This window comes from Hibiscus syriacus, unplaced genomic scaffold (assembly GCF_006381635.1).
Source record: "Hibiscus syriacus cultivar Baekdansim isolate YM2019G1 unplaced genomic scaffold, ASM638163v2 tig00113721_pilon, whole genome shotgun sequence".
In the NCBI taxonomy this organism is placed as follows: Eukaryota; Viridiplantae; Streptophyta; class Magnoliopsida; order Malvales; family Malvaceae; genus Hibiscus; species Hibiscus syriacus.
This window is the reverse complement of record NW_024063468.1, coordinates 991,832-1,017,313: the sequence shown is the minus strand read 5'-3', so window position 1 is coordinate 1,017,313 and position 25,482 is coordinate 991,832. Positions and strand designations below refer to the sequence as shown.

Below are 25,482 nucleotides of genomic sequence, written 5' to 3'. Positions count from 1 at the left end.
AATTTGGTTGGCTTGTCTGAAGCAGTTCTACAGGAAGTTGTTAGTGCAGCAGAAGATAGTGTGGATGGAAACTCTGGTTGTGTGGGTCAGGACTTAGCTGACATGGGTGAAACTTCCCTAGAAGCTGCAGTTCAAGAAGATGATGAAGAAGGTGGTAAAATTGGTACAACTGAAGTTGTTGAATCGACAAATCAAAGGTCATCTGTGGCAGTAACTGGTTCGTTTGACAATGTTTTTCCTTTGAGAGATGTCAATGATGTCAGTTTGTTGAATCGACATTCGATGCTGATAAGGAGTAAGTGTGGGGTATTTAAACCTAAGTTTTATGCGGCTAGGTATGATGACATGGAACCTCTTAATGTTCATGAAGCAATTCAGTCACCTCATTAGAGAGCAGTAGTGCATGCAGAGATTGAAGCTTTAAGGAGGAATGGTACGTTGACCCTAGTGAAACTACCTGAAGGACGATCAGTAGTGGGGTGTAAGTGGCTGTTCAAGTTGAAAAAGAACCCTGATGGTTCTATTAGTAGGTATGAAGCTAGATTAGTAGCTAAAGGTTTTCTCAAATGCCAAGACATGATTTTGGTGAAACATTCAGTCCAGTTGTCAGATGTAGTTCTTTCACTAGTTGTTACCAATGGTTGGCAGTTACGCCAGGTGGATGTGAACAATGCGTTTTTGTATGGTGATATGCATGAAGAGGTGTTCATGCAACATCCACCTGGGTTCGAGCAAGTAGTTGTTGATGGTGGTCATTTGGTGTGCATATTAGAAAAGACGTTGTCTAGTTTACGCCAAGCCCCTCGAAATTTGCATTATAAATTAAAGAATTGTCTAGTTAAGATTGGTTTTAAAGAATCTTCAGTAGATACATCTTTTTTTGTCCACTGAGATGATGGACAGTGTGTTTACATACTCGTGTATGTTGATGATATAGTGTTGACTGGAAGCTCCAACAACCAGATTGAAGAAGTAGTGAAATTGCTTGGAAGAGAATTTGCCCTGAAGGATCTTGGTGACCTTCATTATTTTCTAGGCATAGAAGTTAAGCGTTGTGGCAGTTCTTTAATTCTTAGCCAAAGGAAGTTTATCCTATAATTGTTAATGAATACGAAAATGAGCAGTGTCAATCCTGCATCTACACCTATGCTTGTGTCTGCTAAGTTGAGTCAAGATGCGGGGGGTGTTGTTTCAGGATGACTATGAGTATCGAAGCATTGTAGGTGCATTATTATATGCTTGTCACACTCGTCCAGTTATTACCTTCAGTGTTAGTAAGGCAACACAGCAAGAACATCTGGTTGCAGTTAAAAGGATTTTGAGGTATTTGGTGGGAACAATTAATCATGGCCTGGTCATAGCACCTGCATTATCAGGATTCAATGTAGTAGCCTTTGTTGATGTTGATTGGGTTGCAAGCACAGATGATCGCAAGTCTGTCTCTGGCTATTGTGTGTTTGTAGGTGATAGTCTTGTAATGTGGAACTCGAAGAAACAAAAGTCAGTGTCCAGATTGACCATGGAGACTGAGTATAGAAGTGTAGCAAATGTTATTGCTGAAACAAAATGGGTGGATGCTCTCCTAAGTGATTTGGGTGCTGCAAGGCAGAAAATTCCAATAGTTTGGTGTGATAACAGCAGTGTTGTAGCCATGACAGCTAATCATGTCTATCATGCAAAGAGTAAACATCTTGAGCTTGATGTTCATTTCGTTCGTGAGAAGGTGGCATTGAAGCAAGTGTTCGTGAACTATGTGCCAGGAAGCCACCAGGTTCCTGATGGATTCACAAAGCCGTTAGTTGCTACTCGATTTGAAGTGTTTAAAGCCATGCTAAATGTGCAGACTTTCCTTTGGGAGGAAGAAGAAGTGGGGAGAATGTTGAATGATGATTGTTAGCTGATGTGTACGGTTAGTTGTATGGTTAAGGAAGATTTTAGGAGCGGTTGTTAGTTGGTTAGCTGTTGAGCAGTTATAAGGGTTGTTGTAAACTCTTGTATATAAGGAATATTATAGGTCAATAAATGATATGCATTCTCAGTCAATATTTTGTTGTTTTAGTTGTATTCTCACAAAACCGAATCAGGAGGACAATAAAAAAAGAATTGACATAGCCCTCTTGACCTCAGATGAAACTTAGGCAAAAAAGGTCTCCCGATACACTTTTTTAAGACATGGACGTCAATATATCAACCACGCCGTTTGTATCTCTTCTAACTGGTCGAAAGTTTATTTCATACGTACGTTCCAACATCAATCTTATAGTATCGACCTTGGAAACGTTGTATGAATGATTCGGATTACTTTGTTTAACAACCATACAACCTCTAAGCTAAGCCTCCATGCATGTTTTAAAGATCTTGAATCACCTATAATTCTGTGTTTAACATCGAACAATTGAGTCCCTTCTCTTAATTCCTATGGGTGAAGAAAATAAAATGATAAATATTACATAAATTCATGGCTAAAATGATTAAAAAAGTTCTTTAATTACCAAACTATAAACATATACAATTCTCTTGTTAAAATATTATTTAACCGTTAAACATTAATTTTTATAGTTTTGAAACTCAAAACATTAATATAAATTATGATTTTTTTTCTCATTGAAATACTACTATTCACATAAGAGTGAGTAAACAATCAGATTTGCACAAACTAAAAAGGAGAGAGAGAGAGAGTTAAATCCATCTGTATCTAATTCTCCATGAAAGATTGAATATAAAACATCCAAGGTTGCAGTAAAAAGGAGACAGACAGTCATCTATATTCAAAACCAAAAACTCCTAAGACTCGGTTCATAACTCACTAACCCGAAGATCCAGAACAAAAAATGTTAGCAAGGGTGTATTAATAGTTTACAAAAGGAAGGATTGAAGCTTTCATGAACTGATAACATCATCTTCTTCATCTTCTATGATACTCTCCAATGAAGGCCTCCAACAACACTCCACTTTATCTGATCTAGCTTTCTCCATTTCAGCTAAAAGTTCCCCTAACCGATACCCTCCATTACTGTTATTCTTCAGCTTTACTAACAACAACTCGAGCTCCTCTTTTGTAAGCACAATCTTCACCTTCATGCTGCCTTTTACACCTTCGTTTTCCTTCTCAGCAGCTTCACGAATCTCTTCTATTTCTTCTTCTTCAACCTCCTGCCTTGTTCTGAATGTCTTCTCCATACAGTTCCCCATGTTTTTTTCTTCTTTTTTTCAGCTGCAAAAACTTGTGAAATGGGAACGGAATGAGGTATATTTATAAACGAAATTAGGTACTCTAAATCTCCCGTATAATCAACACTGATTTTCTCCTCACGGGACTTGATTTTTCCGCACACTAAGTGACAAACTGAGCAGTCAACTTAATATAAACTAATTACAACTTGGTTTTTTATGGTAGTTGAGTATTAAAAAAACACTTGGCCCTCCATGATCGACCACTGCATTATAATATTTATATATATTGTCGGCATCTGTGTGCAGTGCATGAAGAAATGGTAGAATTTACGTAGACAATGTTCAACTACTTTTGATCTTTTGTTGATCTTAATGAAAACGGATAGTGACAATTAACAATATTATCAATCGTTAATAATCTTGATTTGAAAACACTAGTCTGTGCCTCGTTAAGCATCTTCTTCATCCATTGGGTGAAAGGTTAGAAAATCAAAAGTTACCAAAAGCAAGCACTATACGTTTATCTATAAAGAGAAAGGCCAAAAACAATATGTTTAAAGCATTGATGGTTTAATAAATCGATCTCCTTGGACTTGTTCAACTTTGTTTAATTAGGGTTTTGGTTTCTGTCAAACCACGTGATCAGCAAGCATATCTCTACCGCATGGTGTGGACATAGATTTTATGCACCGAAATTCAGTATTATTTTCAGAAGAAAATTCCTGAAAAATTGTGTGGATCGACCGTTTTGTTTCAACTAAATTGTGTTGTACAAACTGCCAACCAACGCTATTAATAAACCTTTGACACTGATGATTGAGACATGGTTGAAGGAGTTCCCACTTTGTATGAGGTTATCATGACAGAATATCGACGTTGAATATATTTATATTATTTGTTCAACAATTTTTAACAAAAAATGGAACTATATTTTACCACCTTGCTTAACCATTTTTGTTTTTAGGAAGAGGGTTTCGCAATCAAGGGCGTCAAAGCAGTGAAGATTATTAGTCGACAGTCTCCAAAGATTAGGTAGTGGGGAGTGACTGGTTTCAGATTATTTAAATGTTTTACCGTGGAAACACATTAACTTTTTTTTTCCATTTCATCGAGGACATAAATGCAACCTAACAATTTGTCTCCACTTTGTTTTAAATAGATATGTTGACGAATTTGCATATTTTATTTGAATGAAATTATATGATCTCATGGTTAGAGGTGCACAAAAAATTCGAATATCCGATTTTACACAAAAAATATCCGAAACTGGATTTGGGAAAAACCAATTTTTTTTAAACCGGATCGAATATTTTAAAACCAGATAGTATAATCGGTTTAGGAAAAAATTGGACGACCGGATTTTTTACCGGATTAAAAACCGGTTTGAAAAAAATCATGGGGTTTAAAAATCCGGTCTGAGGTTTAAAAAATTGGATGACCGGATTTTTTATCGGATTAAAAACTGGTTACATCATCCGGCCCTCCAAACCGATTATGATCCGAACCGGTTTTTTTATAAACCGGTTTTTTGGCTTAGTGAAAAAACCGGATCAGTTTTTATCCGATCCGGATCGGATTTAAATCCGGCTATGTGCATCTCTACTCATGCTTACCAAACACCATATGAATTGCCATTAGCCTTGTGAAACTATTGCCTTGTGATATGCACAATCATTATTTTGTTTATTTTCCTTCTTTCTCCTGTTCGTCTCGTGACTAACATTATATAGGCCAAAATCTTAACTGAAAATCAATAACAATCAGTCATCTTGATTTATTTAATTAGGGATACTACCTTCTTGCTTGTTGAATATAAAACCTATAGCCTTCATGAATAGTTTAAAAAAATCATTTAAACTGGAAATATACTAGACTACCTATGAAGGGCGGATCCGCCTGCCTACTTTGTTTGAACTCGTAGCACTTAAAACTTTAGTTGGGTCCCAGTATGAGAACAAGCACAGGCGGTTGGGCGTTGGCATGTTTTAACTTGGATAAAACCTACTAAGATATGCATAATGTATGCTAGAAGCATCTTAACAGGGTACATACATATTGTCAAACATAGCACAACTTCAGCTACTACAGAAACATAGTGTGAATACAAAGTCATCAAAGACAACTGCATACGGTTCATAATATTAGAGATAGCAGTTTTATGTTAAAACTCAGCAAGTGCAGTAATAATGTAATATCCACTGAAAAACCTTAAACTACACACGCCGGCGCTTGTTATTAAGGTTCTCGAACATCTGTTTGACATCCGCTGCTGTGATTGCCTTTGAAGGATCAACTGAGCCCTAAAGGGTAGAAAAACAAAAGTATTAAGCATAAATCTCAGATACAGCAGCTAAAGGTACATAAATGAAGAATCTGATGATGAAGGAACATGAAAAAAAAATGCACGGCTTCCTTGGAATATATTCAGCGCAGGTTAGAAACTAAAAAGGTGCACTGCACATTTTATCAAACAAAAAAAAAAGGTGCACTGCACATTTTATCAAAAAAAAAAAAAAAGGTGCACTGCACAATCACGGTCAAGAACAAATAACTACTAAACAAAAGATAGACAATCAATGCCATACCAGGAAGGACCGGAACTCATCTTTGAAATCCGCAATGCCATTCAGAATTTCCATTTTTTCTACATGACCGAGATTGTTAAAGAAATTCAATTCAGCACCCTCCCTTTGCTGCAACTTTTCATCCCTATTTTGCTTGGCATTTTCTTCATACGCTGCTATTGAATCCTCCCTGTCAAGTAGGTAACTGATATTTTTCTGCTTGTAAATGTCGAAGCACTTATCACATTTGCAGAGAGGATCTCTCCAATTCTTAGAAAGAAAGAAGGGTCTACTTTCTGAATCAAGTGATGCAGCCATCCAGTTTGCTACAAGAACACAAGTAGCATTTGAACTGGCAATACTTCCAGATATACTTGAGCTAACATTGCTCTCAGAGCCTTCTCCGACAATGGACTTCTCATCAGATGCAGCTTCACCATTAGTATCAGCAACCAAATGATCCTTTTGGACAGCATCAGAGCACGAATCATTGTAAAGTTTCCCAGCTTCATCGTTAGAAGGGATGTCTTCCACCACAACTTTATTTTTGTCAGCAGCGACAGGCTGTCTCCCAGATGCCAATATGGTTTTAGGATACATAGTCAGAAATGAACAAACCACTGAACATGCCTTGCATATGAAGTCCTCATATAGTGGCTCCCCTTCATCATCTCTAGGAATCTGTCATACAAGTATTTTCAGATCATAATCTGTTACCCAATACCAATAACTCAAAAGAATAGTGCAAGAGCTGCTAAATAGCAGTCGTTTTTTCATTTCCTCCTATGCAATATCCAAGGTCAAGTTAAGCTATTTACATTGCTCAACTTCAATTAAACCAACCATGTAAAAATTCCCCATTCAAAAGTCCTTCAAACAAATAAATTGTCATTAAAATCAATATGTTCACCGAGTTATTCCATGTTTACAAATGAATAGAGTCCATATCCATCTTTAAAGATAATATTTCAGGCCAGAGCAGTGTCAGTGGCATCAAGCTTAATATGAATTGAACTCTAAAGGAGGCAGCAGCAGTATTCACAAAAAGTTGATCATGAGCAGCCTACTGCACATTTCATAATTTTAACAGTGGCAAACAATAATATGGGCTTGTTCAATAGGTCATATCTATATTTTCCAATAATTTTAACAATGAAACCAAAGTATTGTACAATTTTAAAGGATATTTAGGCAAAAACTAGTGAAGAAAAAACCATGATACAAGAATGGAGTACATTCAGTGAGATGCAGCCTACCAACCTCATTGGGAGAGCTGGGACTGATATGCTCCTCGTGAAACCAGTCCTCACACATACAGCACTGCATCATTTCTACTTGTTCCTTGAGATCTGGATCTGGATAGGGGCAATTGCAGGTGCAGTATAGACCTTTGAAGTTGTGATTATATGAATTCTCTGTATTCTCCACATCCTTATTTGGGGAAAGCTTGCATGAGAACTCTCCAAATTTTGAGTTTCCACAATCACATCTAAAATTTCTCTTGGTCCAGAGCTCCAAAACCTTGAATGTGTTGCAAAAATGGAAATCCCTTACATTAATGTAAGCAGATAGAAATGATAGAATTGAATATTTATACGAAGAAAAACAAGTAAAATAAGAACTTTTCTTCGAAGAGCTTGACCAATTGGACACAAATAATATTTCAAGCATAACATATATAACTTAAGTCCAATACTCATGTAACATAGTGCATTTCTCTTATTTTTTCATGATAGCGTAAATAAATTATGTTCAGTACTCAAGACTCAAGTAAGCATGCAGAAATTCAAATCAACATATGAAATGATAAGAATGAAAACCTTGCATGCCACATGTTTTAACCTATATAGAATTGTTAAATCAATTTCTGTGTTCTTCCATTATAGAACATGTTGAAACTCAATAATCTATGACGATCCAAAAAAACCAAGTAATTGGACAGATGATAAAAATATGACCTGAATTCACTACCAAAGAGCAGAGTTAGATACCAGAAACAGCGAGCAGTGTGAATGTTTAATGCAGTTAACGCTGATCCAACAGCAAAGGGATCAATATTATTCCAAGTTAGAAGGACAAAATAAAGAAAAAGCCGCATCAGATGGAAATAATATGGACATAGGAATCAACTCCAATTTTGCAGTCATATTGACTGCTACATGACCCACAAAGAGCAAACCATAACACAACTCAGGTCGTGATCCGCATAAAGCAAAAACAATACACAAACTTCCACTTCAATAAATCATAATTTCAGTCCATCTTAAGAATTGAATCAATAGCAAAAATTAAAGCTTAGCACTAAGAATAAGAGATAACGTCCAATGCATTAAAGAATGGTGCAAAGGAAATTACCTCATGGCCATCATGGCAAGACAAGCAGCAAGCTGTGCAAATTCCAGCATTCCCCTCAGGGGTGCATGCCAAGCAAGAGAAAATTGCCTGTCTCTTCATGTAACCTTTAGAATATGTACACTCATCTCCCTCATCTCCACCCAAAACCAAATCTGCTTCCTTCAGATTAGACAATAAAAAGTTAAATATTGCCCAACAGCATATATAGCTGAAGGAAGCACAACATCACCAATAAAAACAACCAATAGCTAGTTAACTATTCTTATACTTGAGATATACTTGCATCTATTGCTTTTTCAGTATAAATTTAGGATAGAAGATGTGCATTTGAATGATATCATAGTATAAGTTAGATGCATTCCAAGCCAGCATAGAATAAACAGCACTTGAATTCCTGAAATTTTCTCAAAACTTAATCCACGTTCACAATAATTCAGATGTTCAATTTATGTTTTAACCAAAATTTATACTACCTAAAACTTAAATAAACTTGATTTTATCATTTGTAATCAATGAACAAAAAGAGAAAAATATTCCCATGTCCATAAGCGAGAAGAAACAGAAAAGCCCTAACTAAATTCTACAGTTCCTGCAAAACAAAACCCTAAACCCGATATAGAGGGTAGGGAGAGCTTTTACCAACTCTTCTTCTTCGATGCTCTCAAGATATTCGTTGATTGACACAGTCTGCTCACCATCATCGTCGAGATTGGCAGCCATTTCCCTCAAATCACCGTGACAGTCAGAACCAAAATCTCCGCTCTTCGAAACTGAAATTGGAAATGAACAAAAAATAGGGGGAGAAAAAAAAGATAGAAGGATAATTTACTTGTTTGGAGAATCTAGATGTGCCGTATAACGAAAATCCCTAACATTGAAAAAATAATAATAAATATACCTTTTCAACCTCGCAATTAACAGGTTTTGACGGGTCAGTAAGGAATCAGGTTCCTGTAGTACAAACGCGAGAGAGAAGATCAGAGAAAAAGCAAAAACATTTAGGGATTGAGAATTTAGAGCGGATGACTTAAGATGGGGTTTAAAAATACCTAGTAAAATAGAGTAGTAAGGGGCTGAGTAGCATATGGTCATTTTCCCGCCACAAAGTGCCCTAATAGAATCAAATTACGCGGCCCGTTCCCTCAATTTGTTTTCTTTCTCATCTACAAACGGCGCTATGTTTCACAATTTGCTAGTGGATAATACTCCATTTGGACAGGGTGTTCATAATTTGATTAAATCGAATTAATCGATTGAATCAAATTTTAGTCTGTTAAATTTTAAGTTAAATCAATTAATTGTTAGTAGTTTTTTCAACTTTGATTATCGGTTAATTTGGTTTAAAATTAGTTAATTAATAAAATTAATCGAGATAATTAAAATTATTAAATATTTAATATATTATATATATTATTTAGCTTTAGGAATACTTAAACTTCATTTTAATTGAATTAACTAAATAAGCCAAAAATAATAAATATTTAATATACAATATATATTTTTAATATATTATTTATAAACTTCGATTAATTCGATTAACTGATAATTAACCGAACTCAGTTTGATTAGATCAAATTTTTAAGAAAATTTATTAATAAATTTTGGATATTTGGATTGGTGGTTAACTGAATTAACATATTGAATTCCCTTTTTGAATGCAAACGGGCTATGTTTACAATTTGCTAGGGGAATATTCCCCATTATTCCTTCTCACTGGCCCAGAAACTCCATTTAGATGTCTACGGTGAGATTGTTTCACCGCACCATTCTCACTGGTCCCTTTTAACCACTGTTTGACAAAACATGCTCCAGTAGAATCTTTTTCTCTTTCATTTTCACCCTCTATCCTCTAATTGTTTTTATAAATATGAGATAACTATAAAATAATATTTATTTAAAGATTTTCAACACTTAAATAATAAAATCTCGTATCCTTACATATTGATATTTAAATTTGATACTTTAAAAGATAACAATAAATCTTAACAATTAAAATCATTTGATTCTTACTTCTTAAATGTATTTTATTGATTAATTGTTAAATATATTTTAAATTAATTACAATTAACTTTTCTTAGCGTTGTACCAAAAAAAGTTTTCATTTAGTTCGTATATTTAAAGGTTCTCGGGTTATTTATATATGGGTTATTAAAAAAATTATAAAATAATATTTAATAATAAATAAATTATTTTAATATTTTAAAAATAATATTAAGTTTTATGATAAATAATATTATTTATTGTATTTAATATTTGTAATAAATAATTTTTAAAAAACTCATCAACTAGTGGAAAAAATGTTTAAACAACATCATCCAAACATCGTAAAACGTTTTTCAGATGTTTTTTAGAAAAATGTATTTCATTTTCCGGAAAACGTTTTCCAAAAATGTAATTCATTTTATAGAATTCAAATTTCAATAATTCATTTTTCAGAATTCAATTTTCAGAAAACCAAATACAGCTATAGAAACAAACCCTAAGATTCAATCAATTAATGTGACATCTTCAAAATGATTTACAGTTAAACTGTATATAGGGTATTATTTTTAATGTCATCCTTGAACTTTAAAAGTTTAGTGAGCAAAACTAAAACAATATCAATATCTAACAACTAAACAATAGCTTCCCCAAAAAATATGAGTAAACTACACCATTAATCAATAACTTTAGGCATTGTCTTGTTTTGGTCACTAAACTATAAAAATGTTCAGTTATAACATTAAACTTTTCGAATTAGTGTTTTTAGTCATTGAATCGTATTATTGTGATGATGTGATTGTTTCTTTATAACATTAAAAAGTTTAGTGATTCAATCGAATTGGCTTTATATCAACATCTCAGTCCCTGGCAAGTAAATTGAAAATACATCTAACCAAAGCAAGAGGGCTATCCGAAGAAGCGGAAGTGATCAGCTCAAATGCTTCAGTACTGTCAACTTGCAAAATTAGGTGTCGAATACCTCTGTCCCAAACAAGAGACAAACCGTCGAAAATACTCAAAGCTCGGATTGGAGGATAGAGGAGATTCCCAAATACCTGTTCCCATGATGAAATTTTCATTGTGATCCCGTAAAACGCCTCCTGCAGCACCCAAGGTTTGTTGTCTCACCCATCCATCAGTGTTGAGGCAGTGGTAGCGGAGGCAAGGTGACTCCCATTGAACTTCTATGACAGAGGGACTAGAACTTGAAGTTGATGCAGCGTAGTTAGAGGAGTAAGTACATGCCCAAGTCAAGCTCCTATGGAGCAAGGAACAGATGGAAATATGTTCACCTTGGAAAATTTGGTTGTTTCAACACTTCCACGTATGCCATATAATTGAAGCGAATATTTGATTCCACGGCATTGAAGAACCAGCAAAATTAATAAGAGTGGTGGTAGAGAGATTAACCACGACCCAATCTTAGAGCTGAAGATTAAAAAAATTAGAGACACCGCTCCGTCTCACAAGAGAGCTCCACAAAGTCTTGGTAGATTGACAGTCACGAATAATATGCAGCGTCGTTTCCTCATATGAGCAACAGGCTTCGCAAACAGGATCATGAGCAATTCCTCGTTTACATTTGTTAACCTTTGAAAGGATCCTATCATGAGCAACAAGCCAAAGAAAGGTGCGCTATCGTTCAGGAATTTTTTGACTTCGAATCAAAGACCATATGGGGTGAACATTACCCCAAGAGGCAGTAGCAAGAATCTTATAGGCACTTTTAACAGTAAAGACACCATTTGCTTTGTGCTTCCAGTGAACGTGATCCATGCCTAAAGCAGAATTTGACGCAAGGATATTATGAAGATGAGGGATGGCTTGAGTACCCAAAACTGAAAGCAAGCGATGCCAATCCCAATTACCATTACCATCCGAGAAGTTAGCAACAGTAGCATCATCGGATGCAATTGAAGGAAATCGCCGCCATAAGTGTAGGGTCCAAGATTCGGAATCCAAATGTCGTGCCAAAATCAAATAAACTCTCCATTGCCAATCGACCAGGAAAGGTTAGCAAGGAAATTTGTCCAAATTTTGAAAGAGAACGCCATAGAGGGGAGCATGAAGCCCGATGAATGGTGAGAGGAGCCAGAAATGAGACTTTGTATTTTTCGCGCAGGATTTTTATCCAAAGAACACCCGGTGTTGTAACCAAAGCGTTACAAATTTTCCAACATAAAGCTGCATGTGTTGTGTAGTAACTGATGGCGGATCCCCATTCCTCCACATTTATAAGGTTGGCATACAGTATCACATTAAACTAGCGAAAAAGCAGTACCTATATCGTTAGCCTTCCAAATAAAAATGCGGATGAGTTTTTCAATACTCTTGCAAACATGAGCTGACAACAAAGAAGAATGCATGAAATAGGTCGGTATTGCTAATAACACGACTTTTGCCAAAGAGATTCTACCAGCAAGGGAAAGCATTGATGAGGACCAAGTAAAAAGCTTTAGCCTGATCATATCAATGATGGTGTTGTGTTAGAAATAGAATATAATAAAATGTAATTAGTTGGTATTGGTTTAGTCAATATTAACTGAGTTTGTTAAAGGTTGGTTAGTTTGTTAGATCAAGTTGTTAAACTTGGTTTAGTGGTGCTATACAAGTGCTGTTGTAATGGGTTAAAGACTCAAGCATTTTGTAAATCATTTCTTCACATTTAGTATACAGAGTTGCCTCTTTCACAGCTTCTCATCTTCATTCACTGTCAATTACTTTCCTTCGTCTTCTGGTCATCAATGGCACCTTTTTCACATGTTGTGAAGTTTAGAACTTGTGTCATGATAACTCACTGGGATGCCTAGATAGGTGCCCATATCCTCAACATGGCGAAAACCCAAGTGAGAGCTAATGGAGCGTCTCGCGTCTTGAGGAGTATTTGGTGAGAAGAAAATATCAGTCTTCGTTTTGTTGACAGAATGTCCCGAAAAATAGCTGAAAACATCAAGAGTGTGCGCCACAATGGGGGCATGTTCAGAAGTAGCCAGGGCATAAAGAAGAAGGTCATCTGTAAAAAACAGATGAGATAAAGGAGTGCCTAAACGCGAGAGGCGAAAAGGTTTCCAAGGTTAATTAGATGAATCAAACACTCCATAGATAAAATGAAGAGGTGAGGTGATAATGGATCGCCTTGTTGAATATATTTTCCAGGGGTAAAACTCGGACTGAGTTCACCATTTCATTGAACTTGCATAGTGGCCAAAGTGATTAAACCCATGATGAGCGTTACAAGTGAAGGCGAAAACGAGGCATCAATGAGAGTCTCATGGATGAAGTCCCATCTCAAACTGTCGAAAGCTTTCTAGAGGTCGACTTTAATAGCCATCCACCCAAACTTATCCTTCTTTAAGATCATGGAGTGCATAACTTCCTGATTAATAATGATGTTTTCTTGAATGTTCCGTCCGACAATGAAACTAGTTTGATGCTCGCCTACTAGCTTCGAGATAATACTTTGTACTCGTCTTACAATAATTTTTGTAACAAGCTTATAGATAATGGTACATAGGTTTATTGGTCGGACGTCATTAAAGCCTTCGAAGTGAGGAAAATTTCGGAATAAGTACAAGAACGGTACGGTTTAGTGATGGATCCAAAGAACCGCCCATAAAATTGTCTTTAATTAGCTTGCAAACTGAGCTTCCCACAACATCCCAATGTCTTTGAAAGAAGCTGGCATGAATTCCGTCAATGCCGGGTGCTTTAAGAGGGGTCATGGAATTAAGAGCAGCCCGTATTTCATCATCCGAGGGAATGAAATGTAAATAACGGATATCCGCATCAGTTAAACGAGGGAAACAATTGGAGAGCGGGAAAGAGCCCACCACCGAATTGCTATCGGAAAAAAGACCTTTGAAGTGAGAGGTAGCAGCTTCTTTTAAATCCTCATCATTGTCACACCAATCCCCGGAGTGCAATTTGAGCATTTTAACATTGTTCCGCCGACGTTTTGCAATAGCCTTGGAATGAAACAAATTTGGTATTGCGGTCACCAAACTGGATCCAATCAGAAGTTCCTTCTGATCTAAAAGATTTTCAAGCTCACCAAGTAATTTTGCCTCAAGCTTGATTAAATTACGTATCGATGCTGATCCAAAAGCCGTTGAACGCCCCTAAGACGGGCCATGAGCATTTTCTTTCTTTTTCCAATAGAACCAAAAACATTATGATTCCAATCATCAGCAGCTTTAGAGAAGTTTTCGATGACATTGATAATAGGAAGAGAAGAATCCCAATTAGAGCGAAGCATTCGATCAAAATCCATATGTGCAGACCAAAGTAACGAAAGGGAGCCTTCTTCCCCAAGCTGTTACGCGGTTTTGTGCAAGCCATAATTGGAAGGTGGTCGGACTTCATTCTCAATAAATGTAGGATAAAGGAGTCTGGAAAGACCTCGAACCAAAATTTGTTGCAGAGTCCCCGGTCGAGTCGAACATAACTAGCCCCACGGTACCATGGTACCATGGTACCCGAGGTCATATAATTCAGAGTCGATTAACATGCTTTGGAAGTCAGCATCAGGCTTACTAGTTGTTGCACAACCTTTTCGCTCATCATTGGATATTGTTGCGTTAAAATCGCCGATAATTAGCCAGGGCTCAGCAGTGGCGGGGGCGAGCAACCTTGATACGACCATAAAGCCTTTCGTTTACTCGGAGCCGGGCTAGCATAGATAACTGTTGTTCCAAACTATGAGGCGTAAATCCGTGGGCGAAATAAAAGAAAACGAGTCATTCAACCATAGCCGATGATTCTTCAGCTGAAACCAAAGCAACCTCAACATCTGGTAGCGTCATGGTGTCCACGTCAATCGCAGTCGTACATTGAGGTCAATTTTGGGACATGTTCACCTTCTTAGAATAACACTTTTTACCATTTGGATTTTTAGACATGCACTTCATACCTCTTAAATCTAGCAAAATCATTCATTAATGTTTAGGATTGTTACGAAAGATATCAGAAAACCATGATTTTTGATGGCCACAAAAGTAAAGAGAAACATAAATTTGGAGAAAATATGAAGAGGGGAAAATGCAATGTCATATAAAGATGTTTTTTTTTTAATTTCTACGTCATTCGATCATTTCAGCTTTAAAAATCTAATAATACTTAGAGAAAAATAAAATCAAAATCTTAGTGATTAAACATATAATTTACCATATATGCTCCACAAGTGGAAGCACCCCACAAACTATCTAAAGAGTCAAGACCTCAACTCAACTGCCCTACAATCAACCAGTGCTTCATAAAGGCACTGACGGAGCCAGTACATGCTGAGGGGGTGTCAATTGACAACCCAAAAGTTTCTATTTTTTCTTTTTGCCCATATGAATTATATATATATATATAATATAATATAAAAAAATGACACTCCTTTCTAAAAAGTTTTGACACCCTTTAATAAAAAAATTGACTCGACATTAAAAAAATATTTAATAATAAAAAATATAAAACTCATTTTTTCCACTTAAAAATTTATTCATGTAATTTTTAAATGGGTAAATTACATAATTGGTCACTTTCGTTTAAGTTTTGTCTAATTTTCCTAGTTAAATTCAGAAAACATAATATTTGGTAACTTTCATTTTTATTTAAGATTTGATCACTTTTATTTTTTATTTAATTAAGATGTGATCACTGAAGCTTGTATAAGGGGTTTCGACAAACAACCAATTGAATATGTACCCAACTTGATAAAAGAAGAATAAATTATATGTTTAATATTTTAACTATTATTTTTATTTTATTTTGATCATCTAATTATTTTCTTTAAAATTATATATGATGTTACGTTTTAATTTTATTTTGATTAATCATCGTTAATTGTCTAACGATGGTATTATTTTTTTAATAATTTGAAATGAATACAAGATAATATATGTTTGATAGACTCTCCACCATTTAATGATAAACACTCGTAAGTTCCTATAACTATTATCATGTAACTTAAAACATCAACAACTAACAATAATTTTTTAACCAATCTAAAATTTAAATTACTTGACTTAAATAACTTCAAATTAAAAAAAATAGAATACCACGCATAAAACGACTTTAAAGACGAAACCCGGTGCATGCATAATTTCCATGTTTATCAATTATCACGTTTTTCATGAAGTGGCTTCAAATGAATGCAATTTTGTCCTTCATGTCTCCTCAGTATTAATTTTTAGTAAGGTGGTCATTAATGGTAGCAATAGCAACTAGCAACCGTATGCCCCATGCTCCCATTTTCGAATTGTTAAGAAGCCTACTCTTAATTTATAATTTATTTTATAATTTTTAGTCTTGAAAAATATATAATATTAATTTTAAAAAGTAAAGCAAAAGGATATATATATATATATATATAATGATTTTAAAGAAATTATGAAAATTAATTTACTAAGTAGGCTAAGTAGTAAAAAATTATTATTCTAAAGAACTTAAGTTTGGAAAGCTGGAATAGTACATAATATGTATGTATTATTAACAGGCTAAAAGAAAATCTATAAAATTCTTCAACGCTTGTATTTGTTACTTTCCACTCAGCACTAGCAATGTCTTTCATTCGAATTGTCTTCTTCTCCATCTTCCTAATGCTCACTCTTCATCCATCGGCAAGCATTGAATTTTGCCGTGTTTTATGTGGGATTCAGCCGATTCACTTCACTTCCCTTTCCGCCTCAACACCCAACCTAGTCGATGTGGGTATCCCCGCTTCAATCTCTCCTGCAAAAACGAAACGCAAGCCACCCTTACGTTACCATTTTCCGGCGACTTCACCGTCGTAAACACCGACTACATCTTCCAAAACATATGGATCGACGACCCTGATCATTGCACTCCACAGCGTCTTCTGCAGGGACTTAATCTATCTGCCACTCCTTTTGAATTGCTACATCCTCGAAGCTACACGGTTTTCAATTGCTCCTCCTCTGCTTCAGCTACAGAACTAAAACTGCCCGAAGCAAGGTTTGTTTCTTGTCTTAGCGGCACGGATTTCTCGGTCGTGGCGGCTGTACCGACCGAACGGCTTGATTCGTCTGCGTCATTGACGGCGTCGTGTGCGGAGATGGCAGAGGTTTTGGCTCCACTTTCGTGGACTGGTTGGTCGGAACCTGGTGAGGGTATCATGTTGACATGGAAAGAACCTGATTGCAGGTTGTGCGAAAGCAGGGCTGGGACTTGCATGTTCAACAATGATACGGGCTTGGATGTCGGTTGTTCCGGTGGTTTTACCAATGGTATGTTCTATTTTGCAGTGAATGATGCATTAATAATTTTTTGTCCCACGTTAGTACACTTTTCATCAACCAATTGTCTTTTATTATTATTATTTTTATTAAATATAGGCATGAGCATTGAGGCTAAATTTGGCATAATGTTTGGCGTGGGAATACCCCTCTCGCTCATAGTTGGCCTAGTAATTCATCTCAAGGTAGCCCGTCGTCACAATGATCAAAATCCCAACCCGGAAGCATCTTCGGTAGTTAAAGGTCTTGATGGGCGGACCATCGAGTCATATCCGATGACATTGCTCGGTGAAATCCGACGATTGGCGAGGCCGAGCGATAACACTTGCTCTATTTGTCTTTCCGAGTACCGAGCTAAAGAGACATTAAGGACTATTCCGGGTTGCAATCATTATTTCCACGCCGCTTGTATCGACGAGTGGTTGATGTTAAATGTTGCATGCCCCTTGTGTCGTTGTTCACCAGAGAAGCATACCTCCATGGTTGCATCATCTTCTTCGTTACCGTCATAAATCGAAGATTGATTTACAAACAAACATATCTTTATTTTTGTATTTCATATCAAAATTTAAAGAAATTCAAAATATTTTTGTTTCATCCAACTCCTTCATTGTATGAAAAATTCTTATTGAATATTGTTAAATGGTTAGATATAAGGGAAAACAAAATTTGATTCGATTAATTTTTTTCTCGATATTAAAATTTGACTCGTAATTCACAAATTCGATTAGAGTAAAAAATATTTAAAAATGATTTATAAAAATAGGATTAAATAACTTAAAAACTTTAAAAATTAATAGATTATTTTTTTAAGTGTGCATTGGGTCTCTAAAGTTTCATGATATATTTATATCTGAAAAATATGAAGGAACATATTCACATATCGTATATAGTTTTATAAAACCATTTAAATTGTAACTATTTAGTACCACACATTTTAAATAGAAACTTTAATCACTGTATTCAAATCGATTTATATTTCATAAACTCGGTTCCACCCCTTTATAATATGAATACACTGGATAATTTGATGATGCAAATCATGTTCTAGTCTTTTTGTAATACTGCTGACGTTTCTAACAGTCATAACATAATGAAAGAATTGAGAGACATCACCATAGTGTTCTAGTTCTAGAAAATTTAGTCTACCTCTACTTGTCTTTGTACATTTTGGTACCCGCATAAATGCCAAAAAGGAAAACTATTACATTGGCATGGACAAGAGGAAGCATGTGTGGCTATTCCTCTAGATATTCTTTCTTCTTTTGAGTGACTTAAGTTTTGATGCTTAGAGACTGCTAATAGCTTGATTAACCAAAGTGATCTTGCTATTTCATTTTAGTATCGATCTCTGTATTTAGTAATTTGTGTTTATCTTGCAGCTAATGAGGCCACTCATGGAGGAAATAAGGAGCGGATGTCAAGCCAGGTCTGGTGCCATCTTCAACCATAGTCGTGTTATTATTTTGAACCATCTATACTCTATGGACAGCAAGCTGCTTTTTGCTGCGTGCATGATCGTGGAGCATGTTCAGATTCCATGGACAATTTTTTATTTTATTTTATGATAGTGAGTTCTCAACAAATTTCTTCTTATTTTTCTGCAGGCTAGTGATTCCTTGTCAATGACTGACGGTCAAAATGAAATGAAAAAGCTTTTCAAGGAGTAAGCCACTTTTCTATTCGGACAAGGCCATATGCCTGTTGAGAGTACTTGCCGTAATAGATTGTATACCCTTTGGTTCCGTGATTGAATCCTTTAATTGGCTTTTTATGCTATTATCTCTAAACTTTCGGAAGGGCCCTGGTTTGTATTCCGCTTCGATATTTTGTTGAAGGAAAATATGCTGGTAGCTTCACATTGATTGAAATGCGCTTTTAATTTATCTATAACGCTCTTATCCTTCTCCACAACAAACAACTCCAGGCCCTCATCTTAGCCTGACGTCATGATAGGTTCTTAATGTTTAGCATTTATCATGAAATATGTCTCGGGTGATGTTAAATGGATTTATTCTGTAAATATGAAGTTAGAAACACACATTTATTAGGTGTGAACTGTTTTAGATGATAGTTCATTTGGTGGTATTCCCTAGTTTTTGGCTGATCAGAAATGTGCTTGATACTGGCATCCACTTAAATGACATTTTAACTGGTTTTACCTGACAATTTCATTGTTTGTGTTAAATAATTGCAGATATGGTGCGACTCCGTTTACACCGCTGAAAGGGCTTTTTATTCAGGGGCCCATCTTCGTCAGCTTTTTCATGGCTGTAAGAAAAATGTTTTTGTAGTAACTCACTCTGGCTTGGTCTTAGATTGAATATGATACATTTAGAATTATATCTGATGACCTGTCTTTTACTCCAGATTTCAACGATGGCTGAGAAAATCCCATCATTTAAATATGGCGGAGCATATTGGTTTACAGATCTCAGCACTCCAGATAGTTTATACATCCTTCCGGTTTTGACGGCACTGAGTTTTTTGATAACAGTGGAGGTAAGCGTCCTATTTTGTTGGTAACTTAGAGCATCAAGCAACATTTTGCATGCCTATCTGTCGTTTAATCTGTTTTAATCAACTCCTCTATGTCCTCAGTGCAACATGCAAGAAGGTATGGAAGGGAATCCTGCTGCTAAAACTATGAAAAATGTTTCTAGGGTCCTTGCTGCTCTTACTGTTCCGTTTACCATGAGTTTCCCAAAGGTATCACTACTTCCTTTGCCGGCTTCTGCATGTTCTCGTATATGCCATCAGCTGTCAATACGTTAGCAAGCTCATGTAGTACATTTGCATTGCCTACTCTAACAAGCTGGTTTTGGAAAATAATGCCAAATATTTAGCTGCTGTTTATAATTTTCATCTCATTTATTCGGCAGGCCATCTTTTGCTATTGGATCACATCGAATTTGTTTTCCCTTACGTATGGCCTAGGTGAGTCGGTAAATTTCATGATATCAATAAAATATTTTATCGGGAATACCATAAGATATGATTGGCTTTTCCAATATATCTGAGTTGGTCTATAAATCTTTTCCCTTCCAAAATTTTAATTTTGCAGTGCTCAAGGCTCCAGGAGTGAAGAAGGCTTTAGGTGTTCCTGAAATACCGAAGGAAACAACTGTTACCACACAGCGGCCTTCCGTCGATCTGTATACGGCTCTGAAGCAAACTCTCAAACAAGCCAAAACAGCTTCACAACAGTCTACCTCATTTCCTGTTGAGCCAACAAAAGCATCAAACCAAATAGCGTCTACTTCTTCGTCTTCGACCATCAATCAGAGGCTTAGAACTTTAGAGAAACAAGTTAAAGGAAGGAAGAAAAACAAGAAGAGGTGAGAAAAGCTTTCCTTCCGGAAGTGAAATGAGGCTTATTGGTGTTATAGTTAAGGACCGAGAATGATTCTTATATTAGAAATTTTATTTAAAGTGTAGTTTATAATAACGATGGACCGGATCAAATATCGGGAGGGACTAAATTGTTTAGAACATATATCTAATTAAATATTAAAATTTTAAATTTACGAGATAAAGGACATAAGCTACTGCTCTGTAAGTAGAAATAAAAACATATCCCTTGCAATGTTTACTTGTCAATTTTCACTCATTTGACTCTCTCAATCCTATCAATTTCTCCTCCAAGCTTCAATGTTATTTCACCTACAACCCTACTTGAATACCAAAACAACAAGTAAAGTTGAAACTCCCCCTCAACAATGGAAGAAAAGAAAAGAAAAAGGAAACCATTTCCTTGAGTGCATTCTGTATAGCTGCACAATTGTAACACCACAATCCCATAAACCATGTGGAACGTCATCCATTCTTAACCTAAATTGTAGCTTGAAACCGAGACATCAGCAGGAGAAGCAGAATGGATGTATACGAATTCGAGACTTTTTCCGGCAGGTAAAGAGGTGAGCCATTTAGGGAAACCATAAGAATTGCCGGACTTGGTGAGACCCCATATAGGACCATAAAGCTTTGAGATAGAAAGCTTGAGATCCTTTAGTGTTTTGTAGGACTTGTTGGTCACTACTGTGGAATATCTGTAGTATGTTTTTCCCTTGGCATTCCAGGAACTTGTCATCTTCTGCGCTATGGTAATTGGACTAGAAGATGAGGCTGCAATACAAAAATCCCAAAGTTAGTAAGGATCTGTAACCAATGTAGATAACCTCAAACAGATATAAGAACATACCATGAGTTGGAGTCAATTCGGGCTTCGGTGCTGGTTTCGGTTTGGCAATGACTGGATTAGATGTCGGGACAGCCACTGCAGGGAAACCAAGGTCACAATCATCGCGATTGATCGAATACGAGAGAACTCGTTGAAACCATAAAGCTTAATTGGGATATAGTGTTAATTTACCAGGAAGGATTTGGTTATATCTTCCATGACCACCGGCTAGTCTAGCCAGAATGCCAAGGAGAGGAGCATTGTTATAGGTAGCAGGCTCTGTTTGTTCATAATTGTGCCTTTCATCGGCAAAGTTATCATAGGCATCAGGCCCTCCAACTACGGCACCGGTGAGGACGTTAGGATCACTTGCTTTCCTCGTATACCAATTGGCATAACCTTGTCGACAGGCAACGAATTTCGGGTTGACCTTGATCGAAACGATCGAGGAACCTCGGTGATGAACTTGGCGAGGGTAATTGTTTCCATAACCAACCATATAGCTTGTAGCTCTTGGATTGTCTCCGAGAAGGTAATCTACCTGAGAATTCAGCATTACAAAACATCAACAAAAAGAAAACACTTGGTAAAAGGCTTAATCAACGAAGAGATCGGTAATCACCTGAGATTTCGTGAACGCAAGAAGCTGGGATGGCGCGACATTTCCGGCAGCACACTTCAAGCTTCTCCTGGAGGAAGTGAGATAGTCAGAGTAGACAGTTGCTAAGAATGAAGCACTGGTCACGAACTGCATGTTGTTCCATCTTTGTCGGAAAATCAAACCACCCGGAGTCTTCTGAATGTTCCGACTACCTTTTCCGATCAACGAACACATGAAGTACTCTGCCTTCTGATGGTACCTTTCGAAAACCGGCGCATGGTGACCAGCTTTACCTTGCATTGAGAACTGCAGGTGAAGCATAAACCGTTGGTTGCTTGATGAGACATATTAACTACGTAACCCGATAATTGTACAACAATGGGTGAATTTGTTGAAAAATAAAACCTTGGCAACAAGGGTCTGAACCCCCAGCGTACTTGACGTCCCAACCGAACTCGCTCATGGCCCAGCCGGTTCCACCCATTGAGTCACCATTTCTACCAAGATAGTCCAAGTAATATTTATTGTTGCTAGCTTGGTACAGCCATGCAGCAGCCCACAACAACTCGTCCTACACAAATTTCCAACCCAAAACTAATTAATAACAAGAATTTCAAATCTCTGGGTTTGAATATAACATCTTACGTTCTTAAATTTTTATTTTTTTTTATATGAAAAATGAATATTTGTTTAAGATAATTTAGAGAAGCTTACGTTGTAGCCACTGACTGATCGGTAGTATTTTTGAGCAACAGTGATGCTGCTGTCATATTTGCCTCTGTATTTATCAGCAAATTCGAATAACTGGAAATAGAATAATTCAAATGTTAAATAAATAAAAAATCTTGAAATTTGCTGTTGAAGAATATAAGGGTAGGTTGTGTAATACGGGGAGAGACGCATAGGTAGTTTGGGAATATGGGTTTAATTAGGGTAAATTACAATTAGACGTCACTGTATTGTACTCAAATAAACATTTTGGTCAGTAAACTTAAAAAAACAAAATGGTTGTTACACATCAAATTATTATAAAATCATCATTAAATTTTACCAATTTATTACAAAATGGTCATTAAATTTATTGAACGTTTTGTAAAAGTTTAATAAATTGAATGATTATTTTAAGAATTTCGAACTTTCAGTGACCAAAACAATTATTTAAACATAAAGTAGTGATCTCTGGTGTACTTCACCCTTTTTATTTAAGAGTACCGACAGTGTTGACATGTGAGGAAAAGGAACGAATAGCTGTACAATGGACGGTCAAGATCTGCTAGTACGATAGATCTGTACGGTCAAAAAAGACAATTAATTAACCGTAATGGACGGGGCAAAGCGGAGTGCTCCCATGATCCAAATTATGCGCCGAAAAAGTTTACCAGCGTTATATAATTTTTTTTTCAATTTCAAATCAGAACATCCAAACGACACCGTTCTCATGGAAAAGCTACCAACTGTCTTTAACTACCTATTTACTACGGGTCTAAAGCTTTTCGTGTCAGTGTTTGGGAACTGAGGTAAAGCGAGTTTATATATATATATATATATATATATACCTGGTAGGCATGGCGAAGGAGCTCCCTGGAATACGCAGGGTTGGAGCGGCGGAAGACGATTGAGGCGGCGGCCATGGCGGCGGCGGTTTCACCGGCGATATCCGACCCGGGGTTACTTGGGTCGATCTTGTAAGCACGACGGTCGGTTGTCATATCCTCCGGTCTTTGCCAGCAGTAATGGTCACTGTTACCATCTCCCACCTGTAAATAATAAATAGACCAAAATTTAACTGGCATTGAATTGTTAATTTATGGTTTTTTTCTGTGATTCAAAAAGCAATATGAACCTCGCCGTAAAGGACATAAGGACGGGGATGAGCTTTGATGAAGTAGTCAGTTCCCCACTTGACGGCCTCCATGGCATGGCGGAGCTCACCGTTGGCAGCCATTTGTTTACCGTACTCTATTATGCTCCAGGACATCATTGTTACGGTGAATGCCATGGGCAATCCAAACTTCACATTGTCACCTGCATCATAGTACCCCCCTACCAAATCAACCTGCAAAAAAAATTCCCAAACAGATTGGTTTCTAATGGTAATTTTTGGGGGTAAAATTAAAAGAAAATAGAAACAGAATGGGAGCAGAGCTTTTAGCTTACCCCACTAGCCTTGCCGTCATTCAAACCGGAGTTAGCTCTCCATGTGATTCTCTGGTTACGAGGGAGGTAACCGGATCTCTGAGCTTCAAAGAAGAGAATGCTCTTACTCAGAGCTTGGCTATAGTCATGCCCAGCAAATGCAAAAGGAAGGCCAAATATCAGAAACAGAGGAACCATAGAAACCAATCTCATTAACTTCTCCATGTGTATTCGCAGTTATCAGAAGAAGAAGAAAAATCTGTCTCTGCAGCTGAGTATACAGAGTTTGTATACTGCAAAATAGGATTTCCTTAGACTTTCTAAAACTGATAAGAAAAACCCATTTTCATTTAAACAAAGTAGAGGAAATGTGGGTTATGAATTATCAGTTGAAAGTAAAAAAAAAAAAACTTGATAAACACACCAACACCAAGAAACGAGATTGTCAATTGAGAGAGGAACTCAAGTTTCTATATATGGTGGAGAGACGGAAGGTACCGAGAGGCTCCAAAGAGGCAGAGATCAATAAATGAAAAAATATTTTATTAAATTTGAATTATTTTCGTATTACAATATTAGTAAACATTAAACTATTTCAAAATATTTAAAAATAAATTAAAATTAAACTTTAAAAACAATTTAAAATAATAAATTATTCAACGATTAATTTAAAATAATGACTTGCTGAAATTTTCTGAGAGAGACATGTGGCATTTGCTAGGAAACCTGTACTGTAGGCAGCATATCGCGGTTAATTTGGGTTTTTGACTTGTAGGAAACATGCAGCACTTCCCGATATAGTTTTGAAATTAGTTGACTCATCATTATTTCAAACTTTTTAGTCTTTGAGTGGTGTTGATTTGATTTAAATTGCAGTTGTGCTTATGTTTTTTCCCTCGTTGTATTATATTTATTATAATACATCTCACTGTGGAACGTAACCTCTCTTATCCTGAAGAATACGAAGTGGGCAAAAACCCTCGCCATGCCTTAACTTGCCACGCAAGAAACAAAACAATAGTAATTTCTCATATGTAACTCTTCCCGGCAGCAAAGTAACTCTCCGCAGAGCTAATTAATTTGCCTGTTTGTACCCGTTGGTGATTAAAATATTTTAATCAAAACTTTGAATTTTATTTCACAGTTGATGAGTGTAACACAAACTAAAATCAATTCGCATGTGAAAACAATCGTTGAAATCTAAAGGGATCGACTGTGATTTGTGATCTCCCCGCGAGTCACGAACTG

The 25,482-nt window shown here is 36.3% G+C and overlaps 2 protein-coding genes and 2 pseudogenes across 4 annotated transcripts; 2 read left to right on the top strand and 2 right to left on the bottom strand.

Moving 5' to 3' along the window:
- Positions 1–5,164: 5,164 nt before the first annotated feature.
- LOC120186888 (putative E3 ubiquitin-protein ligase UBR7) lies at positions 5,165–9,235 on the bottom strand. 3 transcript variants are annotated; one of them, XM_039190719.1, is made up of 6 exons: positions 8,992–9,235; positions 8,733–8,869; positions 8,094–8,252; positions 6,999–7,259; positions 5,760–6,419; positions 5,165–5,474 (listed from the first exon to the last, which is right to left on the bottom strand). In XM_039190719.1, exons 2-6 carry the CDS (start codon positions 8,811–8,813, stop codon positions 5,388–5,390), a joined length of 1,248 nt encoding a protein of 415 aa, XP_039046650.1. In that variant the 5' UTR covers positions 8,814–8,869; positions 8,992–9,235; the 3' UTR covers positions 5,165–5,387. The 3 variants fall into 3 exon arrangements, with proteins under 3 accessions (XP_039046650.1, XP_039046651.1, XP_039046652.1); XM_039190720.1 differs by having other exon boundaries at positions 8,733–8,863; XM_039190721.1 differs by having other exon boundaries at positions 8,733–8,828.
- A 7,343-nt stretch (positions 9,236–16,578) lies between these two features.
- On the top strand, positions 16,579–17,852 carry LOC120186814 (annotated as a pseudogene).
- An 850-nt stretch (positions 17,853–18,702) lies between these two features.
- LOC120186956 (mitochondrial inner membrane protein OXA1-like) lies at positions 18,703–20,675 on the top strand. The gene is made up of 7 exons (XM_039190762.1): positions 18,703–18,846; positions 18,925–18,983; positions 19,515–19,590; positions 19,688–19,819; positions 19,919–20,026; positions 20,200–20,254; positions 20,382–20,675. Exons 1-7 carry the CDS (start codon positions 18,703–18,705, stop codon positions 20,657–20,659), a joined length of 852 nt encoding a protein of 283 aa, XP_039046693.1. The 3' UTR covers positions 20,660–20,675.
- Positions 20,676–20,954: 279 nt separating this feature from the next.
- LOC120186809 lies at positions 20,955–24,670 on the bottom strand (annotated as a pseudogene).
- Between the last annotated feature and the right edge of the window lie 812 nt (positions 24,671–25,482).